Raw genomic sequence first — 26,766 nt, forward strand, 5'->3', positions numbered from 1 at the left:
AAAGAAAGCATGGAGTCGCATGGCTTAATGGAACCAAAAGAAAACATCAAAACAAGTCTTTCTTTCAAGGGACGGGTCTTCAGGTATTTGACAACAGTTATCATAGCCTCTCGTCCCGTCCTTTCTCCAGTATCTTGGGCAAGCGCAACAAGCCCAGTTTCGTTAATGATTGTTCTCTTGATTGGCTGCGAACATGATCCGTTCCCTCTATGCCCCAATGGCAGGGAATACATAAAGGTCTATGTGGGTCACATATATCACCCTAAGCAGTCTGTTAGCTATGGCATAATTAAAACCTTATTTTAAAGCTGCTTACGCTTTCCAAAATTCCAAGTATCTGCAAAAAAAAAAAAAAAAAGTACAAATCCGAGGGTTCATCAGTCCATTCACATAGTAGGTTATGGGCTTGTCTCACCCACACAGAAAAGTACATGCGTGAATAGAGGATGAAGCGTAGAAAAGAGGAAAAGCACGAGTAAATGTTCATGCAGAGACTCTGTGGACTGCTGGGCTTAATGCTCTTAGGAGACAGCGAAAACCTCAGCGGTAGATGGTGTCTTATTAAATCTCAAGGGATCCCGGTGAGATGGGTCAGAGACTAGTATTTCAGGTGTCATTTTTTTTAGCTCTCTTAGGCTCAAAGTTCTCAGAACTGGCTTTGATGGAACTGGGTGCTTTTCCGTGATTGTAAATTAAAAAAGGCAAAATGAACAGAGGACAAGTTCCCTGGAAGGAAACCACAGCCTGGCCCCAGGAGCTAGAGGCCCTGCCACTGTCTTAAATACCGCACTGGGCAGCAGGCAAATGGCAGAGCCCTACAGCATGCTAGGTGGTTATTGTTGGCTGTCTGACCCTTCACAGGTGTTCATTCTCACTGTTGAATATGGGACATTATTCGCATGAACGAAATCCCCTTTAAAGCCCCTTCTCTGGATGACAACAGCCTGGTCCTTGAAGGCTAGTGAGGGGGATCCTAGCACTAGTCCTGCTGGTTTCGTCCATGGTGGCCATAGCCAGCATCTCTCAAGGTAACAGGAGGCTATGGTGGGTCAAGACTTGCCTAGGACAGCAGCTGTCCTTGTTCCCACATTCTCATCCCTCTTCTGCTTCTGCCCAGCCCTGTGGAAGTACTGCAGCTGCCTGCTCAACCTGCTGGCTCAGGACCTTGTCCTTGTTGTGACCTGGTAGGGAATGAAAGGAAGACACCGGGTATTCATTATGAAAGAATTAGAACCTCGGACAGTGGTTCTCACACTTCATGTAAAGGGAAATACTTGAAAGGAGGGTGACTATCCTGGTTTATGCCAGTTGTCCCAGCATAATTATTAATAGTTCCTCCTTTTACTCAAAAGGTGCCAGTTCAGGCCATAAATTGAATAATCACCTTAAAATTCACATCACCAGCCGTCACCCACAGAGAGTCTGGTTTACTAGATCTAGGGGTTTCCAGGAATCTGGATTTTTTAAACTAGTATCCTGGACATTTCCGTTGCAGGTGGTAGTCAGGCATACTTTAGGAACTTCTCATACTGTTGTAATAGTACTAACTTAAAAAAAAAAAAAAGAACAAAAAACAAAGAAAAACAGAAAGGAACTACAAAACAGCCAGAAAACAGTTGACAAAATGGCAACAAGCACATATGTTTCAACAATTACGTTAAATGGACTAAATTTTCCAATCAAAACACATGGAATAACTGAATATTTTTTAAAAACAAGACCCATCTATATGCTGCCTGCAAGAAACTCATTATAAATGCAAGGATGCAGACTGAAAGTGAAAGAATGGAAAGATATTCCATGCAACTGGAAACAGAAGAAAGTTGGAGCAGTTATACTTATATCAGACAAAAACAGACTTTAAAACAAGACTATGGAGTTCCTGTCATGGTTCAGTGGAAATGAATCTGACTAGGATCCATGAGGACACAGGTTCGATCCTGGGCCTTGCTCAGTGGGTTAAGGATCCAGTGTTGCCATGAGCCGTGGTGTAGGTCACACACGCAGCTTGGATCTGATGTTGCTGTAGCTGTGGTGTAGGCCAGTGGCTATGGTTCCCATTCAACCCCAGCCTAGGAACCTCCATATGCCATGGGTGTGGCCCTAAAAAGGCAACAAACAAACAAACACCTATAATAAGAGACAAAGAAGGGCATTTATGGTAAATATAATGATATAAGGTCAGTCCAACAGGAAAGTATAACATTTGTAAATACTTATACACCAAACCTACTGGCACCTAATATATAAAGCAGATATTAATTGACCTAAAGGGGAAGCAGACAGCAATACAATAGTAGTAGGGGACTTTAATATCCCACTTACCTCAATGGATAGATCATCCAGACGGAATATCAGTAGGAAAACATCAGCTTTAAACAACCTGTTAGAATAAATGGGACTTACCAGATATTTACAGAACATGTCATCCAAAAACAACAGAATACACATTCTTCTCATGTATTCTTCCATGTATACATGGAATATTTTCCAGGATAGGTCATGTTAGGGCACAAAACAAGCCTTAATAAATTTAAGATGACTGAAATCATATCAAGTGTCTTTTTCTACCACATGAAATGAAAAATTAATTACATAGAAAATCATGGACTTGCAGAATAGACTTGTGGTTGCCAAGGGGGCAGGGGAGAGAGTGGGGTGGTTGGGGAGCTTAGGGTTAATAGATACAAACTATTGCCTTTGGAATGGATTAGCAGTGAGATTCTGCTGTGTAGCCCTGAGGACTATGTCTAGTCACTTATGATGGAGCATGATAATGTGTGAAAATAGAATGCATACATGTATGTGTAACTGGGTCACCATGCTGTACAGTAGAAAAAAAAATGTATTGGGGAAATAACTATTAAAAATAATAATAATAATTTAAAAATATATATTACCATTAAAAAAATTACTTACACAAATAAAACTGGAAAACTCATAGATATGTGGCATTTAGACAACATGCTACTAAACAGCCAGTGGATCAAGGAGGAACTCAAAAGAGAAATTTTAAAAATGCCTTGGAGTACCTGTTGTGGTTCAGCAGGTTAAGGACAAAGTTGTCTCCATGAGAATGCAAGTTTGATCCCTACTCTTGCTCAGAGGGTCACCAAGAAAAAAGAGAGAAGACTCAAAGAAATAAAATCAGAAATGATAGAGGAGATGTTACAACGGATACCCCAGAAATAGGAAGGATCATAAGAGACCACTGTGAAGTTATATGGCAATGAGTTGGATGACCTAGAAGAAATGAATAGGTTCTTAGAAACATACAACCTACTAAGACTGAACCATGTCAAAATAGAAAATCTGGACAAATTGCTAGTAAGATTGAATCAGTAATCAGAAACTCCTAACAAACAATATCCCAGACCAGACAGTTTCATTGGTGAATTCTTCCAGTCAAAGAAGAATTATCAGTCCTTTTTAAACTCTCCGCCAAAACTGGAGGAGGAGGGAACTCTTCCAAATTCATTTTATGAGGCCAGTGTTACCCATCCATCAAGGGATGAATGGATAAGTAAATTAGAGAGAGAGAGAAATTGTTCATCCATAACAAAGAGTGAAATCTTTCCATCTGCAACCACATGGATGGATCTTGAGGGCATTATGCTAAGTGAAATAAGTCAGACAAAGAATGAGATATACCATATGATTTCTCTTACATGTGGAGTCTAAAACAAACAAAACCAAGTTCAGATTGGTGGTTACCAGAGGTGGTGGGAGATGTGGGGAAATGGGTGAACTCTTGTTCTGTTTCTTAAAATTTGAATAAATTGAATAATTTATAACTTAAAATTCTACAAAAATTGAGAATAAACAAAGAGTAATCCCTTGCTTTTATGAAGAGCTTATATGATACTTTTATATGTATGACTTTGGTTTAACAAATATGAGTACCCACAGTACAGAACCCTCTCTAGATGCTACGGATAATACAAGGTATTTATTTAGATAGGCATCGGGAGGGTTTGCATCTGGAAAGGAATTCAGATACTACATGGGAATGAACTCAGGTAACAAGGAAATGCTAAAGGTGAAGGTTTATACAACAGGAATTTAACCTGGGGCTTCCAGCTCAGGCCCGGGCTCTTTCCCCACATAGTCACCCTGGAAATGTGTAGCCACGGATGCCATTCTGTAACCCCAGAGAGAAGCACCTGATGAACACTTGGCGAGGTGGAAGAAGGGGGCATAGGGGAGGGTTATCAAAGTGGCCAGAATTACTGAAAAACATAAGAATTAATCTAAAGAGGATTTATAGAACAAAAGAGAGTTTATAAAAATTTATTATAAAACAGCATTACAGAAAGTGATATAAAAAGGGGGGTGGTATTTACAATCTTTAGCATCACTTCCACTCCCAGCCCAGCACTGTGTACTCCATTCCTTTGTTTCTTTACATTCAATTTTTTTCCATGTTATCCATATTTTACACAGATCCAAGCTGTGTCTGCGACCTACATCACAGCTCATGGTAATGCCAGATCCTTGACCTGCTAAGCAAGGCCAGGGATCAAACCCACAACCTCATGGTTCCTAGTCAGATTTGTTTCTGCTGCGCCGTGATGGGAACTCCTCATTTTAGCTGTTTTAAGAGAAAGGTATTTAATACAGGAGATTAGGTGCTTATAAATCATTGACAGTCTTAAGGGGGCAGTCTCTAGGCTAAGCCCCTATAAATGACCCCTGGAACAATAGCACCGCATCAGGAATCTGAGGGATCACAAAGCTAAGACCAGAGCTGCTGACTGTAAACATACATGGCCTTAGCTGTAACCCAGAGGTCAGGAAGCTTCCACCACAACAACTGCCTCCAGAACCACAGAGATCCTGCTAGATCCACCACTGCAAATAAATAAATAAATAAATAAATGCCACTAGCCCTGTCTCTTGAGAGTCACTGAGACTTGTGCTAACTCTGCTACAGTAACCTCCATGTGTCAATCACCTCGTGTGGCAGCAGAAGTAGCAGAAAAGCAGCTTTTGCCTTACTTCTACCTTCCAGATCTCGTGCGAGTCCATCTGATCGGCCACCCTTAACTAACCCGGAATCCTAACTGCCAAGGAGTCTGAAAAATGTCACTTTTAGCGTTCTAGCCACTGCCTTGCCGTAAAACCCGCAGGAGAAGAATGAACTAGATGTTGCGTTTCAATCCACCAGACCAGTCCTTGATATCTACGTGGCAGAAAGAGGCTCTCAAGTGATCTCGCTAAGAAAGAAAGTCTGCAGCACTGTGACCACTTCTATCTATGGACACAGAAGCATCTGGCATAACTTTCAAAATCCCATACAACCCAGCAATGCCTTCTACATCTAAACTTAACACCCCTCCCCGAAGGTCTTGAAAATGTCCTGACTGAAGGGATGGTTCTGGAGCGGTACATCAGATGTGCTTGGCTGGGGGAAAGCATTCCGAGGGGAGAGAAGGGTCTCTGATCATATCTGAGGCCCTGTCCCACACCTGCCATCAATTTTAGTCTTGAGTAAGGGAACAAAGCCAGCACAGTGAGTCCAGCACCAATCAGTTCAAACCCTGAGTGCCCTCTTCACATCTGGGGCTCCACACTGGATGATGAATTAGACAAATTGGAGCTCATGCGGAAGATGGAGACAAGAATGATGAAGAGACTGGAAGCCATGCTACTTGGGGAAAGGGAGAAGGAAATATTTAGCCAGGAAAAAAAAGCAAAGCAGGGGAAATGTTCTGTCTTTTGTTCATTTATTCAATCAATAAGCATTTACTGAGTCCTTTTCATGCCAGGCGCTCTGCCAAGCAGGTGCAGAGATAAACACACCATTCCTGCCTACACTGGGCTTGAAGTTTAGCAAAGGAGACAGGTCCATCTCAAAACAATTAGAAATTATGAATTATAAACTACGCAAGTTCTATGAAGGAGGGATAAAGTACAGAATGAGAAAGTGCTGAGTTTGCCTAGAGAAGTCATGGAATGCCTGAAAAAGGCAGACATGTTCTTGATCTGATTCCTAAGGAGTTAAGAAAAATTTGCCAGATAGTTATGGGTGGAGAGAAGGCGGCCTAGGATGAAGGGACAGTGTTTATAAAGCTGCAGAGACAAGAGGAGAGAAGATGGCTTACCTGGGAAAAGACATGCATTTCAGTGTTACTGGAGCAAAAGTGCAAAGAGCTAATGCCAAGGACTAAGGATGGACTAGAAGGTAGGGACTGTGGCAAAGATGACTCAACTCTACAAATCCCGGTCCTCTTTCTTCCCAGACGCTCAGCCCTCTGCGCCTCCCAGCCTCCCTTGCACTTGGGTGCAGCCCATGCCTGGACTCTGACCAGTGGCATGTGAGTGGACATGTTGTGCGCCACCTCCGGGTCTGGCCCACAAAACCCTTCCTCCCATGATCCTCTACTCATCCTCTGTCGGATGACTGGAGGCAAAATGGGAGGACCCTGCATCCCTGCATTACCACATGGAAGGCCACCTGCCAAATACCCAGGCCCCGGGTGGGTGGGCTTCTCTTCACAGCAACTAGCTGAGCACAGATATATGGCATGCTGTCTGTCTTGAGAGGTTGACAAGACTGTCTTTTGAAGAGAGAGGGATCCATCATAAATGACCCTTGAAGGCAAACCAGCTTGAACAGGTAGAAGTTACACAGAGGCATATTTCAGTTCATTTCTTCCATTACTCGGGTGTTGTCTTTCTACCTTTCCCCTTTCCCCTACCTCACACCTTCTCTAGAAAATTTAAGAAAACAAGGAAGCAGGCCACATCCGATCACAAGTTAGCTGTCAGCATCAGCATTTCCACCCAGTATGTTCCTTCTCATACTCTCCCTGCCACTCTCTGCAACACTTTGGTTGTTTTTCTGCCTTCTGGCCCTCTGGCCTTCTGGTTGGATGTTGCCTCTGTTGCATTAGCCTCTGTGGATCAGTGGGATGGAGAAGTCACATTTGCCTCCAATCTCCCACCCCCGAGACCTGTGCATGTAACAGTTTTGATTGGCAGGCTTGGGATAATTAGATGGGCACATTCTGCAAGGAGGAAAGAATTTATTATTTTGTTAATTTTTTTGCTTTTTTAGGGCTGCACCTCCTGCATATGCAGGTTCCTAGGCTAGGGGTCAAATCAGAGCTGCAGCTACCAGCCTACACCACAGCCACAGCAACACGGGATCCGAGCCACATCTGTGACCTACACTGTAGCTCACAGCAACGCTGGATCCTTAACCCACTGAGCAAGGCCAGGGATCAAACCTGCAACCTCATGGTTCCTGGTTGGATTCATTTCTGCTGCATCACGATGAGAATGTCCAAGGAGGAAGAAAATTTAAGTGGATGTTGAGCCAAGCCAGACTCATACCATAATCCAAGGGGACAGAAAGCAAGTTCTCTCCCTTTTCTTCTTCCTCTTTTCCTCTTTCTCAGAGGGGACCATTCTTTAGTCCACGACCTACAGGATTTGATTGTTCCTTAGGATTTGTCCCTCTTGTCACTTCTTGGCAATGCAAGGACATCATGGTATGGCAGCAGGCCATTTCCCAGCATCTGAGCCACCTGATCCAGAATCACATCAGGCATTTGGTGGGTGGGGGAGAGGCTTCAGCAGCACAAGCCAGTCGAGGTTGGTCTTCAGTCCTCCAAGTTGTCTGTCTCTACCTCTGCCTCTCTCTCTCAGGTAATGTGATGTGCAGGGGTGCCTACTGCAGTACCCCAGAGGGTTGGTGTTGGTTTGAGCTTGTGTGTGAATACACACACAATTCATCATATCTTCCAAGGTCAAATAGTTCTCAGAGACAGTTCAATCTAAATTCAAATTAAGGGGAAAATTTCCTAAACACAGCATCACCCATAAAGATTTCCCAATCTGCAAAAGAGAAATCATTTTATACTACCCAGAGCAGCTTCGATGTTTGGCTGGATGTCCTCCCCTGAGGGCTCTCTGTACCAAGAAAGGAGGCAGCAGCCCCTGCACACACCCCTTCCTCTCAAGGGCACTGCGTCCCAGGTGCTCCCAGCCCTACCACCTGGACAGTGGAATTCGACAGGGGAATGACCCAGCTCTTCCTGCTGTTGGTAAGAGGAAAGTGAGAGGCTTCAGGCTTCAGTCATTTTTCTTCTTTGCTAATTTACAGACAATACAGTTGGGTGCCCTTTCCAGGTGGGAAAGCTCTGGGGCAAAAGTTCGCATTTCTCCCCTTGTCATAGTCCAGCTCCAGCAATCTTCCCTGCCTTGGCTTCTTGTTATGAGGCCCTGAACTTGTTTAAGAAGCTATGGCCCAAGAGCTAGTGGCAAAGGGGCTAGTAGCCATGAGAAAGTCTACACTCAGGCCTGAGAGTAAAAACAGACTCACAAGCCAGAGCCCCAAGATCAGCTTTTAGGGGCAGGTTACATGGGTGTATTCAATGTGAGGAAGCTCATTAAGATGCTTATTTATGATTTGTGCACTTTGTGTATGTTACAGAGCAATGAAAATTTTATATATAGGCTTGGAGTTCCCATGATGGCACAATGGTAATGAACCCAACTAGTATCCATGAGGACATGGGTTTGATCCTTGGCCTTTCTGAGCAGGTTAAGGATCTGGCATTGCTCTGAGCTGCGGTGTTGGTTGCAGATATGGCTCAGATCCTGCATTGCTGTGGCTGTGGTGTAGGCTGGCAGCTGCAGCTCCAGTATGACCCCTCTCGTGGGAATTTCCATGTGCCATGGGTGCAGCCCTAAAAAAAATAAAATAAAATATAGTCTTACCGTATGGAAGCAACCTAAGTGCCCATCAATATGGGTAAAGATGTGGTATATACACACATATACGTAAAATGGAATACCACTCAGCCATAAAAAAGAGTGAAATTTTGCCTCTTATAGCAACATGGATGGACTTGGAGGGTATTTTGCTAAGCGAAATAAGTCAGAGAAAGACAAATACTGTATGGTATCAGTTAAATGTGGAATCTGAAAAATAAAACAAACTAGTGAATATAACAAAAAAGAAATAGGCTCACAGATAGAACAAACTAGTGGTTACCAGTTGGGAGAGGGAAGAAGGCAAGATGGGGTAGAGAATTAAGAACAAACTACCATGTCTAAACCATGCATATATTCTGAATAAGCTCCAAGGATATATAGTACAACACAGGGAACACAGCCAATATTTTATAATAACTATAGTGGAATATTTATATTATAAATCACTATGTTGTACACCTGAAACTTATGTATAATATTGTACATCAACTATACCCTAATAAATATATTATATAGTCTTACCAGTCTTAAAAACAGAGACGAAAGACCTATACTCTGAAAACTGTAAGGCACTGATGAAAGAAATAAAAGAGGATACAAGCAGATGGAAAGATAGACCATGTTTTTGGATTAGAAGAATCGATATTGTCAAAATGACTATACTACTTCAAGGCAATCTGCACATTCAATGCAATCCCTATAAAATTGCCAGTGGCATTTTTCATAGAAGTAGAATAAAAAAATTTAAATCTGTATGGAGACACAAAAGACCCCGAATAGCCAAAGTAATCCTGAGAAAGAAAAATGGAGCTGGAAGAATCAGACTCCCTGACTTCAGACTATACCATAAAGCTACAGTCATCAAAATAGTATGGTCCTGGCACAAAGACAGACTTACAGATGAATGGAACAGGACAGAAAGCCCAGAAATAAACTCATGCACCTATGGTCAATTCATCTATGACAAAGGAGGCAAGAATATATAGTAAAGACAGTTTCTTCAATAAATTGTCCTGGGAAAACTGGACAGCTACATGGGAAAGAATGAAATTAGAACCTTCTCTAACATGATACACAATAATAAACTCAAAATAGATTAAAGACCTAAATGTAAAAACTGGATACTATAAAACTCTTAAAGGAAAACATGGGCAGAAGACTTTTTGACATAAATTGCAGCAATATCCTTTTGGATCCACTTCCTAGAATAAGAAAATAAAAATAAACAAATGGGACCGAATTAAACTTAAAAGCTTTTGCACAGCAAAGGAAACCAAAAACAAATTGAAAAGAGAATCTACAGACTAGAAGAAAATATTTGTGTGTAAATGATGTGACCATCAAGAGATTAATTTCCAAAATATACAAACGGCTCGTGCAGCTCAATATTTTAAAAAAAAAATCAAAAAATGGGCAGAAGATCTAAATAGACATTTCTTCAAAGAAGACGTACAGGTGACCATAAAAGTACATGAAAAGATGCTCAACATCACTAATTATTAGAGAAATGCCACTCAAAACTACGATGAGCTAACCTTATTATCAGTCAGAATTGCCATCATCAAAAAGTATATAAACGATAAACGCTGGAGAGGGTACAGATAAAAAGGGAACCCTCCTACACTGTTGGTAGAAATGTAAATTGGTACAACCACTATGGAGAACAGTATGAACGTTCCTTAAAAAACTAAAAATAGAACTACCATATGATCCAGCAATTCCACTCCTGGGCATATATCCAGAGAAAACCATAATTTGAAAAGATACTGCTGTTCATAGCAGCACTATTTAAATAGCCAGGACATGGAAGCAACCTAAATGTACATCAAGAGAGGAATGGATAAAGATGTGGCACATATATACAGTGGAGTATTAGCCATAAAAAAGAATGCAATAATGCCATTTGCAGCAGTATTAAAAATGATGCAAATGAACTGATTTGCAGAAAGGCTCTAGACTCTGAAAACAAATTCATGGTTACCAAAGGGGAAACATGGAGGGGAGGGATTGCCTAGGAGTTGGGAATTAACATATACACATTACTAATATGTGAGATAGTTAAATCAACAAGGAGCTCCTGTATAGCCCTGGGAACTTGACTCGATATTCTGTAATAATCTATATGGGAAAATAATCTGAAAAAGAACGGCAATATGTATATTATAACTGAGTCACTTTGCTGTACATCTGAAACTAACACAACATTGTAAGTCAACTATACTCCAATATAAAATAAAAATTAAATTTAAAAAAGGCAATAAGAACACTAGGGCATAGGTATAGGAATAACTGTAGGCAGATAGATAAATAGAACTGAATAGGCAATTCAGAAACAGATATGTATATAAATAGACCTGAAATTAATATGTACCAAAGATGATAATTTAATTCTAAGAAAATTGGACTCACCTGCCAGAATTGGCTCTCTATCTAAAAAAAAACAAAACAAAACATCTAACTAAAACAGAAACCCTAAGAGTATAAAAACAGATCCCTGCAAGATGAATAATTAAATTTTAAAAATGAAAAATTCCTTACATAACCTTATGTGCAAGAAAACTTCCTAAGCCAAGTAGGAAAGAAAAAGTGATAAAAGATTTAGCTCCCTAAAAATGTAAAACTTTTACTTGGAAAAGGACTCTGTACTGGGAAAAACATTTGCAGTATCTATGACAATGTGTTAATATACCTGGTGGGTAGTATTCAAAGATGATAGTAAGAAAAGTGAAAAGTAGTAGGAAGAGTGTATGAAATTAAGTGATTATTCAAATAAGAGGAGTTTTTAAAAAAATCCTTCTGATCCCCCCAGGTGAGAGACCCAGATGCAGGCAGGGCCTCTGCTATCCTAGGCCAGGACTATGTTGGCTGGTCCCAGAGGAGTGGCCTGTTAGGAACAGTTTGAGGAAGTGTTTATCATTCATGTTTCCTTCCAAATCCCTGTATTCATTGTGTCTTTTATTTAGGAAGTTGATAAAAACGCTAATCTGTCTCTTTTCAGCTTTACTTAAATTGGCATTCTCCCATCTCTGAGAGTTACTGGTAATTCCTACCAGTTATTTTTCTTTGGACACATCATCTTTCTTTATGATTATAATCCATAAAAGAAAAAGAAAAGTGGAGTTCCCTTTGTGGCTCAGCAGTTAATGAACCTGACTAGGATCCATGAGGACTCAGGTTCCAATCCTGGCCTCACTCAGTGGGTTAAGGATCCAGCGCCGCCATGGCCTATGGTGTAGGTCGCAAGTGCGGCTCGGATCCTGTGTGGCTGTGGCTGTGGCCGTGGTCGGCAGCTGCAGCTCTGATTTGACACCTAGCCCAGGAACTTCCATATGCCCATGGGTGCGACCCTAAAAAAAAAAAAAAAAAAAAAAATTGCCCTGTGGGCTCAGTCTGTGCAAAGTGTCTCATTTAAAGAAATTCAAATTCAATATGCAAAACCGATTTGGGAAGCAGTTTAAACCTTTACTGAAGATTTGGGAGAAATCTCGATTTCGTTCATAATATATATATATAAAAAAAAACTTAAAAATCCTCTTTCCCCATCTCTGTCTCTCCCAATATCTCAGGCACATGGCACCCACCCCACGTCTCCTCCTCCTCATAGTCTCTCCAGAGTGTTTTTCAAGTACCTTTCACACCAGCTCTTGAATTCTCCTCCTCTCCTCTCATGGTCTAAGTGTATTCAGGTCAGGTCATATCAATTCAGACAGCATGGTACCTCCCAACTTATCTTTTATTTAAATCTGCCCAGGCCAGGCGATGAGCTGGTGGACATAGTTTAGCAGAAAGCAAAGGAGCAGGAAGGCTATGAACATTATATTTTTCCCTGTGGTATACACACAAAAAAGTGTGACACTGCTCTCTTCTAACCTGTTTTCTGAAAGAGCATGGCTCATCTGGATCAGCCTGTTCTGGAGGCTTCCTCATGGGTAAGCTGACCACATGCAGTTTTCACCTCCAGGTGCCAGTGGATGAAGTGGGACTCCTGTCTCCATCTCTGCTCTTTGCGGCTTGGGGTGGAGGTGGAAGTGGAATTGGAGGCTGCAATTTAGAATCAGCACAATCCTCCCCACTCCATCTCCAGAGTGCAAAGTGATAAAGAGTTAGCTGGAAGAGCCATCAAGTCCCCTCCCATGGCCAGAGAAATCAGAGCATGTAATGCAGACAGAAATGTGATTCATGGTGATACAGATGCTGTTTGCTTAGTTTTCCACCCTCTGCACAACACAAATTGACGAGTCAAGTAGGTCAATTTTTAGAGAAGTTTAACTTGGAACTTATAAAGATACCCAAAGAATGAGCTGAGATTTACCAAACTCAGAAGGTGGGCTGGGAACCATATGTAATGTAGTCTGCAATGGACTTGAACGTGTGTGTGTAAACTATTAAGAATAGGTCATGTATTTGGAGTTCTCGTTGTGGCTCAGCGGTTAATGAATCTGACTAGCATCCATGAGGATTCGAGTTCGATCCCTGACCTTGCCCAGTGGGTTAAGGATCCAGTGTTGCTGTGAGCTGTGGTGTAGGTGGCACCTGCATCTCCAATTCGACCCCTAGCCTGGGAACTTCCATATGCCGCAGGTGCTGCCCCCAAAAGACAAAAAAAATATAAAAAGAATAGGACGCATCATATTTGGATATCATATTGGGATGTGAATTCCCATTCTGCTCACTGGGTAAGGGTGGGTGCTCCACTCTTTGTGGTGGAGGAGGGTATAGTTTTGTTCTGTCCAGCTGGCTACCTTCCTTGCAGATCCTGCTGACTCTCCCATGGACCCTACCGTGTGTGCTAGGTGTGCCCATGGGGGTTTGTGGGAGCCCTCCCATAGTTTCCATGGAGTTCTGTCCCCCGGAAAGCCTTGAGCAAGCCTCCCCCTTCATGCTCCCCTGAGTTAGAAGACTCTAGGGTTCCTGTGATGCGTCCCTCACAGGCTGGCTCCCTCTGGTCCACTTGTTAGGCTAACACTTCTTCCCTCCTCTCCATCTGGCCTCAAAAACCAAACTGTCCATCTCTTCAATGGCCTGGGTTCTTGTCTGGATCTCTTCCAGTCTGCTGACATCTTGCCAGCAAGCGAGACACCCCACAGATGCTTCTGCCTTTCCAGACAAGCTTGTCCAGCAGGCATTGGGCTGGAGGCCTCCTGCCTGGATCTCAGAACACCTTTCAGGAGTTCCTGTCGTGGCACAGTGGTTAACGAATACGACTAGGAACCATGAGGTTGCGGGTTCTATCTCTGGCCTCGCTCAGTGGGTAAAGGATCCAGCGTTGCCGTGAGCTGTGGTGTAGGTTGCAGATGTGTCTCAGATCCCGCGTTGCTGTGGCTCTGGCGTAGGCCGGTGGCTACAGCTCCGATTAGACCCCTAGCCTGGGAACCTCCATATGCCATAAAAAATAAAAAATAAAAATAAATGCTATTTCTTAAAAAAAAACACCTTTCAAACAACAGTAGAGAGCAAATGCAGATGGAGAGAAATCCACACATACAATGCAGAACAACACACCCCGTGAAAAGGAAAAGTGAACCCCTTCCCAGCACATGGGGTGTGATGCCCTGTCCCTCCGGCAAACAGTCAAGTCAGGAAGTAGAACGTGGAGTCAGAAGAGCTGGGATGGCAGAGAGATGGGTCCCGTGACCCAGGGCATGTGTTCCCTGCAGAGCAAGAACTATAGTGGTCTGGGAAGAACGGTGTGGGCAGTGTGTCCCAGCTCTCCCTGAAATAGCTGTGTGACCTTAGCCTAGCCACTTCGCCTTTCTGAACTTAGTGCTTTCTGTCAAATAAGAGAAATCAAACAATTGCCGTGCCTGGATATCAGACAAGAAGACTCAGGAAAACTCTGTTAGCAGTAATGGACTCCTCCCCAGAAAGGGAAAGAAGCCCAAGTCCAAGGTGAACCAAGCCCTTAACATGTTTGCTGGCCTCTGCAGCCATCTCTCTGAAGCAGAGAGAACAGATCCATGATCAGGAAGCCTGGCCCCAAGAGCTGCAGAGATGAGCTTCGTCTGTACAAAATAGCCTGCACCCAGCTACCATGACATGTAATCAAGTCCCACTGTGTCCTACAGGTTATTAGCCCCTGGGGGGGTCGAAGGCAGAGAGCTTACGGAAGGCTGTGAGGTGCGGCAGGTGGGGCTGGGGGTGCCCATAAGATGCTCCATGGCAGGACAGGTGGGCAGTGGCTTTGGGGGTGAGTGGGCGATTGGTGAGGAAGATGTCCCACAAACCTGGCCTGGGTCTCTTTCTGTGACAAACATGAGTTGAGCATCTCCTGTGTCACCACGCTAGTGAAGGTCATGATCAGCAGACCTGGGGACACATTTTATCTGAGAGGCAAGTCAAGGCCAGAATGGAGGAGAATGACCAACTGTTTTCACATGTGCACACTGGGGTCATGTGTTCTAAGAATCTAGATAGGACTTGCTCTAACCCGCATTCTAAGGCTTATAGGAAGCCAAAATCTGTCCCAAGGGCCATCAGGCCCATGGTCACTTCTGACTCTAAACTCCTGTGAGGGCTGAATGTGAGTGCATCTGTACTCCACAGATATGCTCCCAGGACTGAACTCAGCCCCTTCATTTGGCTGCAGTGAGAAAAAAATGTCACTCACGTTTGTGAGTTACCAACAGTTTGCAAAGACAATGCAAAAAACGTCACGACCTCTCCAGTCTTAAAGCCTTCCTCACAGACCAACTGCGGGGTGTTTAACTGACCACATAGTTACCGAAACATGTTTTCTTTATGATGAGAACCTGTAAGATCTTCTTTATGGCAACTTTCAAATCCGCAATAGAGTATCACGAATGCTAGTCGCCATGCTGTACATTACCTGTCTGTGACTTATTTATTTTATAAGTGGAATTTTATGTCTTTTGACTCCCTTCCCCATTTCTCCCACCCCCACCCCACCTCTGGCAACCACCGATCTGTTCTCTAGACCTCGGTGCCTGGGGGGCGGTGTTTGGTTTGGGGATGTGTTCCTGAAAATGTAAAGTGTTGATGTGTATGCTTGTACTTTTAATTTATCTAAGTAGTATTATACATCGTACTCTGGGTGGGTGTTTGTTCGTTTGTTTTCACTTAGCCCCATGCTGCGATTGATCCTGGTTGCTCTGTGTTCCTGGAGTCCATCTGGTCCATTGCTTTTCTGGAGTTGCCTTGTCCTCTGAGGTGTGCATCTACCTGATTCCAGCGATGATCACTGAGCTTGCTTCCAGTTCCCCCCCAGCAATGAACATCTTCACACATAGCCCCTTATGGATATGTTGAGAAATTTGGGGGACACAGACCCAGGAGCGGAATTGCTCTTTCGTGGGGTATGTGTGAACTCCATATGACCAAGGAGTGCCAGGTCTCTCCCTCAACAGCTGTCCTAACTACATCCCACCAGCCGTGCCCCTAAGTTCCCACATGTGCTGCAGCACTTGGCACTGTCCAGCATCCTAATTTTTTCCAGTCTCCCTGTAGAGGGTGATAGTTCATTGTGGTTTCAGTTTGCATTTCTCAGATTATTGTTTTGGCCATGCCCACAGCACACGGAAGTTCCCCCGCCAGGGACGAACCTGCACCAGAGCAGCGACCTGAGCCACAGCATTGACAATCCAGATCCGTTACCCACTGCACCAGAAGAGAACTCCCGCATTTCTCGGATTATTAATAAGTGTGGGCGTCTCTTCATTTTCTTGTCAGCCTTTGGATTGCTTTTTAAATAAACCACCTGTCCACTGCTCATTATTACATTGAGGTTTTCTTTTTTCCTTTGACGATTTGCAGAAAGTTCCTTGTATCTCTTAGCCCCCCCTTCCCAAACCACATGCCTCTTGGGCTGTAGTACTTCATCTGGGGCAGAGGAACCAATCTGACCACCAACTCATCCCACGCTTATCCCAGGGGTCCAGGCTTGGCATTGGCCAAATTAAAAGGATCCCTTTCCTCTGATCCCCTTGGCCAGCCCTGCCTCAGCGCTGAGGTCCAAGAAGACAGGAAACAAGGGGAAAAAAAAAAAAAAAAACCTGCTCCTCTTCTCCCAGGCTGTTAACCTGCTGTGTCAATTTCATGAGTTAATAAATGATTGGAGAAGGCTTAATTGCATCGGAAGAAATTGAGCTCAGCCGGTGCTTTGGCCCCAATTAACTTGTGCTCCTAAGGGGGCCGAGCAGGGTGCAGAGGGCAGCTGATCATTAATTACATGTGCTGGTGCCAGCTGCGGCAGCATTTCCTGCCACCATGAGGGGGTGAGGGAAGCAGTGAGGGAGGTCACCCTGCCTTGGGGCACTGAAGTCATTGAGGGCAGGGGCCCTTGAGAGAGAGCACAGACCCCTGCACCTTTTGGGGAGGGGGAAACCTATTTGCAACACCTTCTGTCAGGGAGGCTTTTAATGTGCTCCCAGCCTTTACTGGAAGAATGGCCTTAAAGTCCTGCATCCTGACCTGTTTATTGGCTCCATCCCACCCGGAGACACCAGGTATCTTGGGTCTCCTCGTGCTCCCCTCCTTCTCCTTCTGGCCTGCTTGCCCCAAGGACACAGCATCCAGAGCCAGTCTTGTTATGGGCAGCAGAGGATGATGCCACAGGCTCTGCAAGGTCACCCACCACCCCTGCTGCCTCCAGCTTGAAATCCTCCCAAAGACCTTCATTCCTGCATCACTTCCCAGAAGGGCCAGATGGTAAGACTCAACCCTGTTGAAGATCGATTCCTGGGCCCCGCCCTGCCCCTGGAGACGCTGCTTCAGTAGGTCTGGAGTCTCTGTTTAACATATGGCCCAGGTGATTGTAGCCATCAAGCCAATTTGAGAAATCCTACTTCAGGGGTCACCTAAGCTCCTGGTGAGACAAGTGCAAAGGTTCTGGAAGGAGAGACCGCATCCTCATGACAGGGCCCTGGCCTGGGGCCAGAAGGCTCTGCTCCCAGTGCTTCTCCAGCTCTCTCTCCATCTTGCTGTGTGTGGTTAAGTAAGGCACTTGTCCTCTCTGAACTTGGTTTCTGCATCTAGGTAATAGCGATATTGGCCAGATCTCTTAGAATGCGTCCATTTCCACAAGTCATTTTTCTATAAGTAACTGGTTTGTTAAACAAGCGTGTTGTGTGGTTTATACTCAAAAAGCAACTTTGATTTTTTTTTTCCTCAAGTAATCCTTTAAAGTGTATTCAATGGGAGAAATTGGCTCCTTCCCCTAAATAGAAGCTTGGGCCAGCCCCATTGCTTTTTCATTCACTCTTAGGTGATAGTCTTATAGTCACTCTAAGGTACAGATACAGTTTCAGCTCAGAAATTAGAATGTCAGTCATGAGTGATACTCAGACTACTCCCCATCTGACAGCTTTAATCGTTTCCTTTCCTCCAGTTTGAATCTGCTTCAGGCTGGAAGTGGCTGGGGTGGTGGCAATGTCCTCTGCCATCTACCCTCCCCCAACTCTTATCCTCTCTCCCACCATCCCCGAGAGCTGCTGTTTCATCAGCTGCCAGGATGGAAATGAGGAATTCTTACTGGTTAGAGAGCAAGGAGAAACTTCAGACTGGCTCTTGCTTTTGTGAATGCTTTGGGGGGCTCTTCTGAAGTTCCCTGCCAGGCCTTTACCCCAGGCGAGCGCATCACCTCTATTCCAGGAGTCCTTGGCAGCTCCTTGCTCAGCCCCTGGGCATCTGCCGGTCACCTCCAGCCTCCAGGACGGCAGGGAGGTGGGGGGGGGGGATGTCTTCTCGCTCCTCCAGGTGGCACTCTTGGACTGGACTCAAAACTGCCAGCCCTTCCAGCACTGCCAATGGAGCATGAAAGAGGAAGCCGGACTTCCTCCCTTTAGCCTGCCTTCCCAGGGCAGACAGAGGCTCTTGTCCAGCATCCTGCTGTTGCATCAGGCAGAGGGTTCCCAGTAGCAGCACTGAGGGAAGGAAACAAGGACGGGATAGGATGTGGCCTTATAGGACTGATCTCAGATTTTTAGGACGGGGGACCTCCAACCAAGGCAGCAGTGGAGATCAGGAAACAAGCCCCCTTGGGGACATCCACTCTGGAGTCCTGGGATCACAACCAGGGGCCAGCATGCACCCCTCCGTCCTTTCAGCCTCCCTCTCCAGCTCTCACTGACCCTTCTCCCCTCTCTTCTCTGGCAGGGACTGATGCCCTTGGCCATGACACACCCCCAGCTGCTGTCCACTCAGCCACAGCCTGCGTGACTGGGTCATCGCTGCTCCAGCCATTTCACGTAAGTGTGAGGCACAGGCCACCCTCTCCCCAACCTCAGGAGATGGTGCCAAGACCCTGGATGGAGAGAGGTGTTGGTGGAGAAGGAGCTCCCAGAAAGCCCTGGTTACAGAGGGCAGACCCTGGGGGTCTGCAGTTGGTACCAGGTTTGTCCTCTCTGGCTGCCCTCAGCCCATGAATCAGTCCTCGCTGATTCCATCTATCCAGACCTGCTCAGCCCTGCAAGAAAACAGAGGAACCTTGTTCTCAAAGCCTCAGGAAGTTAATCGGGCAGCTGTTGTGACAAAACTCCATGCCACTTGCCTTTGGGTCCTGACTCAGACACTTGCTACTGTATGACTTTTATGCAAATCGCGTAAAGCTGTAGGGTTTTTTTGGTAAGGCTCAAAGGAGGTGTAGTGGTTATCTTTTGCCATATCACAAACTACCACATACTTGGCAGCTTGCAACAACCCACACCAGTTATCTCACAGTTTCTGTGGGTCAGGAATCCAGGCGTGGCCCGCTGGTTGCAGTGTTTCAGGGTGTGTCCTGAGGCTGCGTTCAAGGCGTCCACTGGGGTTACCGTTTCATCTGAAAGCTCAACTGGGGAAGGATCAGCTCTTCTGCTCTCAATTATGTGATTGTTCAGTTCCTTTGGGACCAATAGATTGAGAGCTTCAGCTTTTGTTGTCTATTGAACTGAAGGCCAGAAGCCACCCTCGGTTCCTTAACACATGGGCCCTCCTAACGTGGCAACTTGCTGAACCAAAACCAGCAAGGGAGAATGTCTTGGCCAGTAAGAGGAAAGTCAGAGTTTCATAGAGTCGACGAACAGAAAACATCCCGTCCTCTTTGCTGTATTCTATTAAGAAGCAAGTCACACTGGCACCCACCCTCCAGGGGAGGGGGGTACCCAAGGCATGATTGCTGGTGGGGGGGCAGGCTCATTTGGGGCCATCTTAGAGCCTGCCTGTTGTAAATGGGGAGAGAAAGGGAAACATGTAAACTACAGAATACTGTTTAGATTCAGGGAGTTATTGTGATCATTTGCAAAGAGGAAATGAGCCCACCTGAAATCCCAGAGAGCCACTGGGGTAGGAATTTAAATGCTACGGTGCACCATCAGGGCTGGGCCCTCGCAAAGCTGCCTGGGACCTGGCTAGTTTACCACATGCCCTTGACATGTGCTTTCTTGGTTTATGACGATCAGGCCAGAACTAAGTGGCCACAAATCCTCCGGGCCTTCCTTTTCCCCACAAATAACTGTGTTTGAAGGATATCGTAGAGTTTCCAAGGGGCCCTCACATACATGAATCTTTTCCCTTACAATCAGATTTGTGAACTGTGTTTTTTGTGTATCTCTCTTTTATAAGTGAGAAAGAAGGTCCGCTTCCAAGATGGGGGTATCTGCTAGGTGGCACAGTTGGGTCTCGAATGGGCCTTCGGATCCGTGGCACTGCCGCACTGCCATGCATCCCATTTCCAGGCCACTTCTGCTACACAGCCTTCGTAGTCCTGAAAGAGGGAGGGCTCTGTTCTTATATGGCTTCATTATTCTCTGTTTCCGAAAACAGCCTGGGCACATCCCAGGGGACTAGGCCAAGACTTTCAGTAGTGTGGGCCACTGCTGCCTCCCCCAACTTGAGGTCCCTAGGCCTCTCTCTTGCTTAAGCAGCCCACATGGAGGGGAAGCAGGAGAAGGGGAGTGTTGCTGTGAAGATATATGTCGCCCCAAGGCTGAGGTTCACTTACCCCCCCCGCACAAAAAAAAAAAAAAAAAAAGCCCCATTGCAGCCCTGAGGCATGGCTTACCTTGCTTGCATCAGAGCAAAGTCAAATTGGTCTTCAACAAGGATGCTCTAGTCTGCAGCTGGAATGTGACCTGAGCGATACAACTTGCTGCCCCCTAGTGGTGGATCAGAGTCATTACTGCCAGGCTTGTGAAAGAAATGCTGCAAGGAGAGATGATTACCAAACTTGTTAGTACCTGCTGTGTGCCAGGCACTGTGTCTAATGCTGTGTAAGACACAGCTCCTGACCCCACAGTACTCATAATTTAGGGCAGGAGTTAAAACGCTGCCACACGAAAGTTGACAAGCATCCTACCAAGACAGGATGTTAAAAGTGGCATGGTAGAAGTCCAGAAAGAGAAGGCATTGTGATGGGGCAGTCAGGGAAGGCTTCTCAGAGCCTTGAAGAAAGGGCAGGATTTAAAAAGATGGAGAAAGCGAGATTACGCTCCTCCCCTACTGCAACCCTTCAGGAGGCCCCATGGTCTCCAAGAGAGTTAAATCCCAATTCCTTGCCTGCCTTGCAGCCTTTCCAGCTTGATGCCCACCCACCCTCAACCTTTCCAGATTCCTTACAGTAGTTCCTGGAACCCCTGTATCCTTCCACGCTCCTGGGCTGTGCATTCGCCTTCTCCACCTTGTCTACTGGCCAAGCCGCCCCGAGCTTTTAGGATTCAGCTCAAACAGAACACGTTCCATGAAACTTTTCCCCAGGTAGTTAGCTGCCCCCCTCCTGTGTTCCCACCACCCCTGGTCTGGGCATCACTGGTTCTTATGTTAAGTGTCTTTCATCACAGGGCTATAAGCTTCTTAAGAACTGGAGCTGCCTGATGGGCAGAGGATTCCTGCGACAGGGAGAGAGGGCGAGAGGAGGGAAAGCTGAATTGGTAATGAGCAAGCAGGTTGGAGAGCCTCTGAGGCTCCGTCTTAAAATCCACACCCAGTAAATGTGCCCCTGCAGTCCACGTGGTCCCCAGAAGGTTCTGGAGGAAGAGAAGGTGCAGGGGCATGATGAAGGGCTAACTGTGGGCAATGCAAAGGGTGCTCAGAGCTAGAACCAGCAAGATCCATCAGGAAACCATTGCACCAGGCCCAGTGTGTGATGCAGAGTCTTAATTAGGGAGAATAGAGGCTGGGGAAGCTGAAGCAGAATTTGAGGAATTGAAAGTCTGGGCAGCTAGGGGAACACCACAGCCTTGTCAAACTCTTAATATGCAAATCAATCACCTGGGGCCTTGTTAAAATACAGGTTCTGACTCATTAGGCCTGCGGTGGGGCCTGAGATGTGAACCAGCTTCCATGCTGTGGTCCTCAGGCTACACTGTGAGCATCTGGGTTTTTTTTGTTTTGTTTTGTTTTTTGTCTTTTTGTCTTTTTAGGGTCTCACCTGTGGCATATAGAAGTTCCCAGGCTAGGGTCGAATTGGAGCTACAGCTGCCAGCCTGCCCCACAGCCACAGCCACACGGGATCTGAGCCGCGTCTGTGACCTACACCACAGCTCAGGGCAATACCAGATCCTTAACCCACTGATCAAGGCCAGGTATCGAACCCATGTCCTCATGGATGCTAGTTGGGTTTGTTAACCACTGAGCCACGACAGGAAACTCCTGTGAGCATCTTTGAGGGAGTTGGAAGCAGTGCAGGATGCATGTAGGGCCCTAGGGCCACAGTGATGAGAAACAGGTGTCCTTGGCTGAGGAAAAGGTACTCCTTCCCCCTAAGCAGCTGGTGGTCCAGCCCCCATCAGCCCCCACCAGCCCCCACCTGCCTTTGAGTAACAGACAAAACCCTTCATGGCAGCTCTGGTAGCACCATGAACAGAGAGGTTGGTGGAGGTGGGGGAGCCCACTTGGAGAGAGGGTAACGATCAAGTTCAGGGTGCCAGTGGGCATCTGAGTGACGGGTCTGTCTACTCACAGCTGGAGACACAGCTGGAGACGCAGATTGGGGACCTGGAGGTTTACCTGTGATAGAGCGTGGGGAGAGAGCAAGATGACGCGAAGTAGAGCTCAGGGACTCATCTAACCCCTGAGGCCTTCTTCTGGTTCACCCTCTTCTAACAGCATCTCCGTCCCTTTTGTTGTCTTGCAGGTCACCGTTCCCTTTATGAACGTAAGTGCTCGCAGTCATTCTTCCGTCCTCAAGATGCCAAGTCTCCTCCTGCCCTCCTGCGCCGTTGGCACAGCCAGCCTTGGTCCCTGAGTGCCTGGGGGGTCGGGAATCCCTATTCAGTGGCCCGAAAGGGGAGTCGGCCCTCTGAGAGCCTCACGTTTGGAGCTGGCCTCTGCCCCCTGAGCCCCCATTAGTGGGACTCATCTCCCCAGCCTGGCCCCAAACTTCCTGGCACAAGAATGCACCTGCATGCCTCTGGGCTCATCTTGCCCTTGTTTTCCACAAGAGTTGGAAAGAGAGGAGAGACACTCCCTGCAATCCACTGCCCCCCTACCCACAAAAGGAGTGTGGGTTGGAGCCAGGGCAGGACCCAATGGAACTTTCGAGGGGCAGACCTGTCCCCTCCACCTGGGTCAAGGCTCAGGGACCATTGGTATTTGCACCTCAGAGGGCAGTGATTAAGAGCGTGGCCATGGGGTGAAGTAGGCTGGGTGGAATCTCAGCCAAATCAATCAAAGCCTCCGTTCACTGTGAGTGAAGGAGGGATAATTAATAACTGCCCCAGGGAGTTCCCGTCGTGGCTCAGTGGTTAACGAATCCGACTAGGAACCATGAGGTTGCGGGTTCAATCCCTGGCCTTCCTCAGTGGGTTAAGGATCTGGTGTGGCTGTGAGCTGTGGTGTAGGTTGCAGACGCGGCTCGGATCCCGTGTTGCTGTGGCTCTGGCGTAGGCTGGTGGCTACAGCTCCGATTCGACCCCTAGCCTGGGAACCTCCACATGCCGCGGGTGTGGCCCTAGAAAAGGCAAAATGACAAAAAGAAAAGAAAAAAAAAGAAACTGCCCTGAAAGGTTATTTTGAGGATTATCCGAGATAACCAGGGGAGTGCTTAGCACAGTGCCTCACACAGACTAAGCCCTCCGTGAACAGAAGGTGCTTTTCTCTGGGTCGTAAGCCCCCCAGGTTAGGCTGCCCAGCCACCCTCTGTCTTCAGGAAGCCCCTGCTGTCCCTGCGCCCAGGGCCCTCCCTGCCCCGGCTGCTCTCAGGTCCCCCGTGGCCGCACATGTCTTTGCAGAGTTTGATGGGGCGCCGGGCGGATGACAGCGGGAACGGTTGTGATCACTGGCGGAATCCTAGCGACGGTCATCCTCCTCTGCATCATCGCCGTCCTGTGCTACTGTAGGCTCCAGGTCAGTCCCCTGGACCAGCGGCCAGAGGCCACCAGCACCCCACATCCCCCTCCTGGGGGCAGAACCTGGAGGCCCACTGTGGGGGGGGGGGGTGGAACTCGGGAGGCCTAAGTCAAGGGGGCTGGGAGTTGGGGGCCTTTAGAAGGGAGGGTGTACCTCCCACCCCCCACCCTGGGGGCACCCACCAGGGTGTCATCTTGTGTCCCCCGAGCATCTGAGGTTTCAGGAGTGGTGGGAAGGGTGCCATTCTGGGGAGACTCTGAAAGCGGCTCCCAGGAGCCCAGCCTGTGCTCAGTAGGATTCGTGTGTCCCTTTCTCTCCAGGGCCCATAAAGTGCCCGGCACGGGGTCCCCGGTGGGGCAGGGGCATGGCTGCCGGGCACCCCCAGGGGGAGCATTCAGCCCACGGCACCCCTCCCCGCTCTCCCCTCAGTATTACTGTTGCAAGAAGAGCAGAGCCGAGGATGCAGACGACGAGGAGGAGGAGCACGACCTGCCCACACACCCCCGAGGCCCCCCCTGCAATGCCTGCAGCTCCCAAGCCCTGGACGGCCAAGGCAGCCTGGCACCTCTCCCCAGCGAGCCCTGCGGCCAGCCGTGCGGGGTGGCCGCCAGCCACTGCACCACCTGCTCCCCATACAGCTCCCCCTTTTACATACGGACGGCAGACATGGTGCCCAACGGGGGCGGAGGCGAGAGGCTCCCCTTTGCTCCCACATACTACAAGGAGGGGGGCCCCCCATCCCTCAAAGTGGCAGCACCCCAGAGTTACCCGGTGACGTGGCCAGGCTCTGGGCGTGAGGCCTTCACCAATCCAAGGGCTATTAGTACAGACGTGTAACCCCTCTCACCCCCGACCCCCCCACACCGCAAGGCTACTGCCCCAGCAGGAGCCATGGGGGCAGCAGATGTCCCCTCCCACAGCCCACAAGGACCGGCTCTGTGTCTTGGCTTTCCTTGCCCCGCAGTGGAAGGCTCACCCAGATTCAGGCAATGGAGGGCATGGAGACCCAGGGCGGGGCCTGGCACATCCCTTCGGCAGCTTGGCCAGTTTCTCTGTGGGCCGTTCCTCTGGCCAGTGCCAGCATCACCGCAGCCCTCTCACTTCCCTCAGCCCCTGGCTGTGCCCGACTCCGGGAGGAGGAGCCCCCAGTGCAGCAGAGGCTCTGGAGCCGTCCAGAGAAGTTGGGGGATGAAAGGAGAAAGGGCAAGAAGAGAGGCGAGAACAAAGACGTTGGCAGAAGGAGGGGGTTCAGAGGACCAGGACTTGCGAACACAAAGCCAAGAGCAAGTTCACGGTCTGGTTTTGTGCCTCGGCTGTCATAGAGACGGCAGGCCCTGCAGCTGCTCCAGCACGGATGTGCTTTCCTGAACACACCCCATCTGCACCTGCCCCCGCCCCTGATGGACCACGATGACTGGGCTTTCAAGGTCAGGTTTATAGGCAATTTGCAGGGAATGCCCCCCAAACGGCTGTTCTGTCTCCCCCACAATCCTCTCTTCCCTGCCTTGGGAACCAGCTGCCCCGGCTGGAGAACCTTCTTTACATTCTGTTCCTAGAGTTGGAGGGGCTTCGTGAGGGAGAGCCTGCGGGTGGTCTCCGGAGCCCTGGACCACCACACGAGTACTGTGCGTGGATGCAGCTGTGCGTGTGCATCCCCAGGTGTGTACACACACACCTGTCCCCACCAGCACACCCCGGGGCTCTGCCGCCTTTGGGGGCCGCAGAATAGAAGGGTCTCTGTGGACCAACTAGAGGGAAAAATCCACCTGCAGACAGCAGGAGCGAAAGCTGACTAAGGTGGCCGCCCGTCCCCACCGCAAGCAGCTGGCTGGTACAGGAAGAGCCTGCGGCGTGTCCTGTGGGACATGCTGCAGGCTTGAGGCCACGGAGGCCCCTCAGAGACCTGGTGTTCTGCGTGGGCAGCCTGCCCTAAGGCCGCAGAGCAGGACTGCTTTCTTCCACCAGGGACAGCAGCCCCTACTGCTGAGGATTGAGGGACTCAATTAGCAATCAGATCCCATGCTTGCTGCCCTCCCTCCGCTGCCCCATTCCCCAGTCTCGGGACAAGGGCCAACTCACGGCTCTGTCACTCTAGCCCCAAGTCCAATTCCCAGTTAGAACTCAGCTGTGGCCTTCTGCTGTTTGAGTACATGCATCTGATGAGTTTTCCAGTTGCCTCTGCACTAAGGGGTGGCTGCCGCCCCCTTCTACGGGCATTCGTCATCCCCAGCCTCTCCTGAGTCACTGGATGCTGCCGAGAGTGGCAGCAGGGGAGCTGGCCACTCTGCTGAAATCTTGATTTTGCAGTTGGGGTGGGGGTGGGTGTGGGGTGGGGCTGGAGGAGAGGAGGAGAAAGAGAACGCACCCCACTTTTGCCTCACTCTGGGTACTTGTCATCTCTATTCTCCATCTGTGATCAAGGCTCACTGGGTTGGCAATCAGCGGCCCTGGCATCTGGTCACACGTGGGTCACTCATGAGCTCTAGGACCAACCACTTACCTTCTGAGACCCCATTTCCTCCAGGGAAATGAGACTTGCCCAGATGGACTCTAAGGGCCCCTTAGGGCTTCACGAAGCCAGGATCCCTGAAAATTTCTGCCAGCCAGACCACTGTCTCTTGCCCTAACCCTGGCAGGGGCTGGACGTACTTGCCAACTGCCTGCTCCTATGTGCAAGGATGCGTGTTGATGGATAACAGACCTACAGTAAAATACAAGATGAGCAGGCAAAACAATTGTAACGGTCAGCAAAAAGCAAACGTG

At 47.8% G+C, this 26,766-nt stretch overlaps 1 protein-coding gene across 1 annotated transcript in view; it reads left to right on the top strand.

Moving 5' to 3' along the window:
• Positions 1-26,315, top strand: part of FAM163A (family with sequence similarity 163 member A) — a 74,728-nt gene extending 48,413 nt beyond the window's left edge. The window contains exons 2-5 of the mRNA XM_047753712.1: positions 18,835-18,926; positions 22,790-22,810; positions 23,886-24,000; positions 24,433-26,315. Of these exons, the coding sequence (XP_047609668.1) occupies positions 23,908-24,000; positions 24,433-24,840 (501 nt within the window). The 5' untranslated portion in view covers positions 18,835-18,926; positions 22,790-22,810; positions 23,886-23,907 and the 3' untranslated portion in view covers positions 24,841-26,315. The remainder of the gene's footprint in view (positions 1-18,834; positions 18,927-22,789; positions 22,811-23,885; positions 24,001-24,432) is intronic.
• Positions 26,316-26,766: the final 451 nt, after the last annotated feature.

The sequence above is a fragment of the Phacochoerus africanus genome, chromosome 11, assembly GCF_016906955.1.
Source record: "Phacochoerus africanus isolate WHEZ1 chromosome 11, ROS_Pafr_v1, whole genome shotgun sequence".
NCBI lineage: Eukaryota > Metazoa > Chordata > Mammalia > Artiodactyla > Suidae > Phacochoerus > Phacochoerus africanus.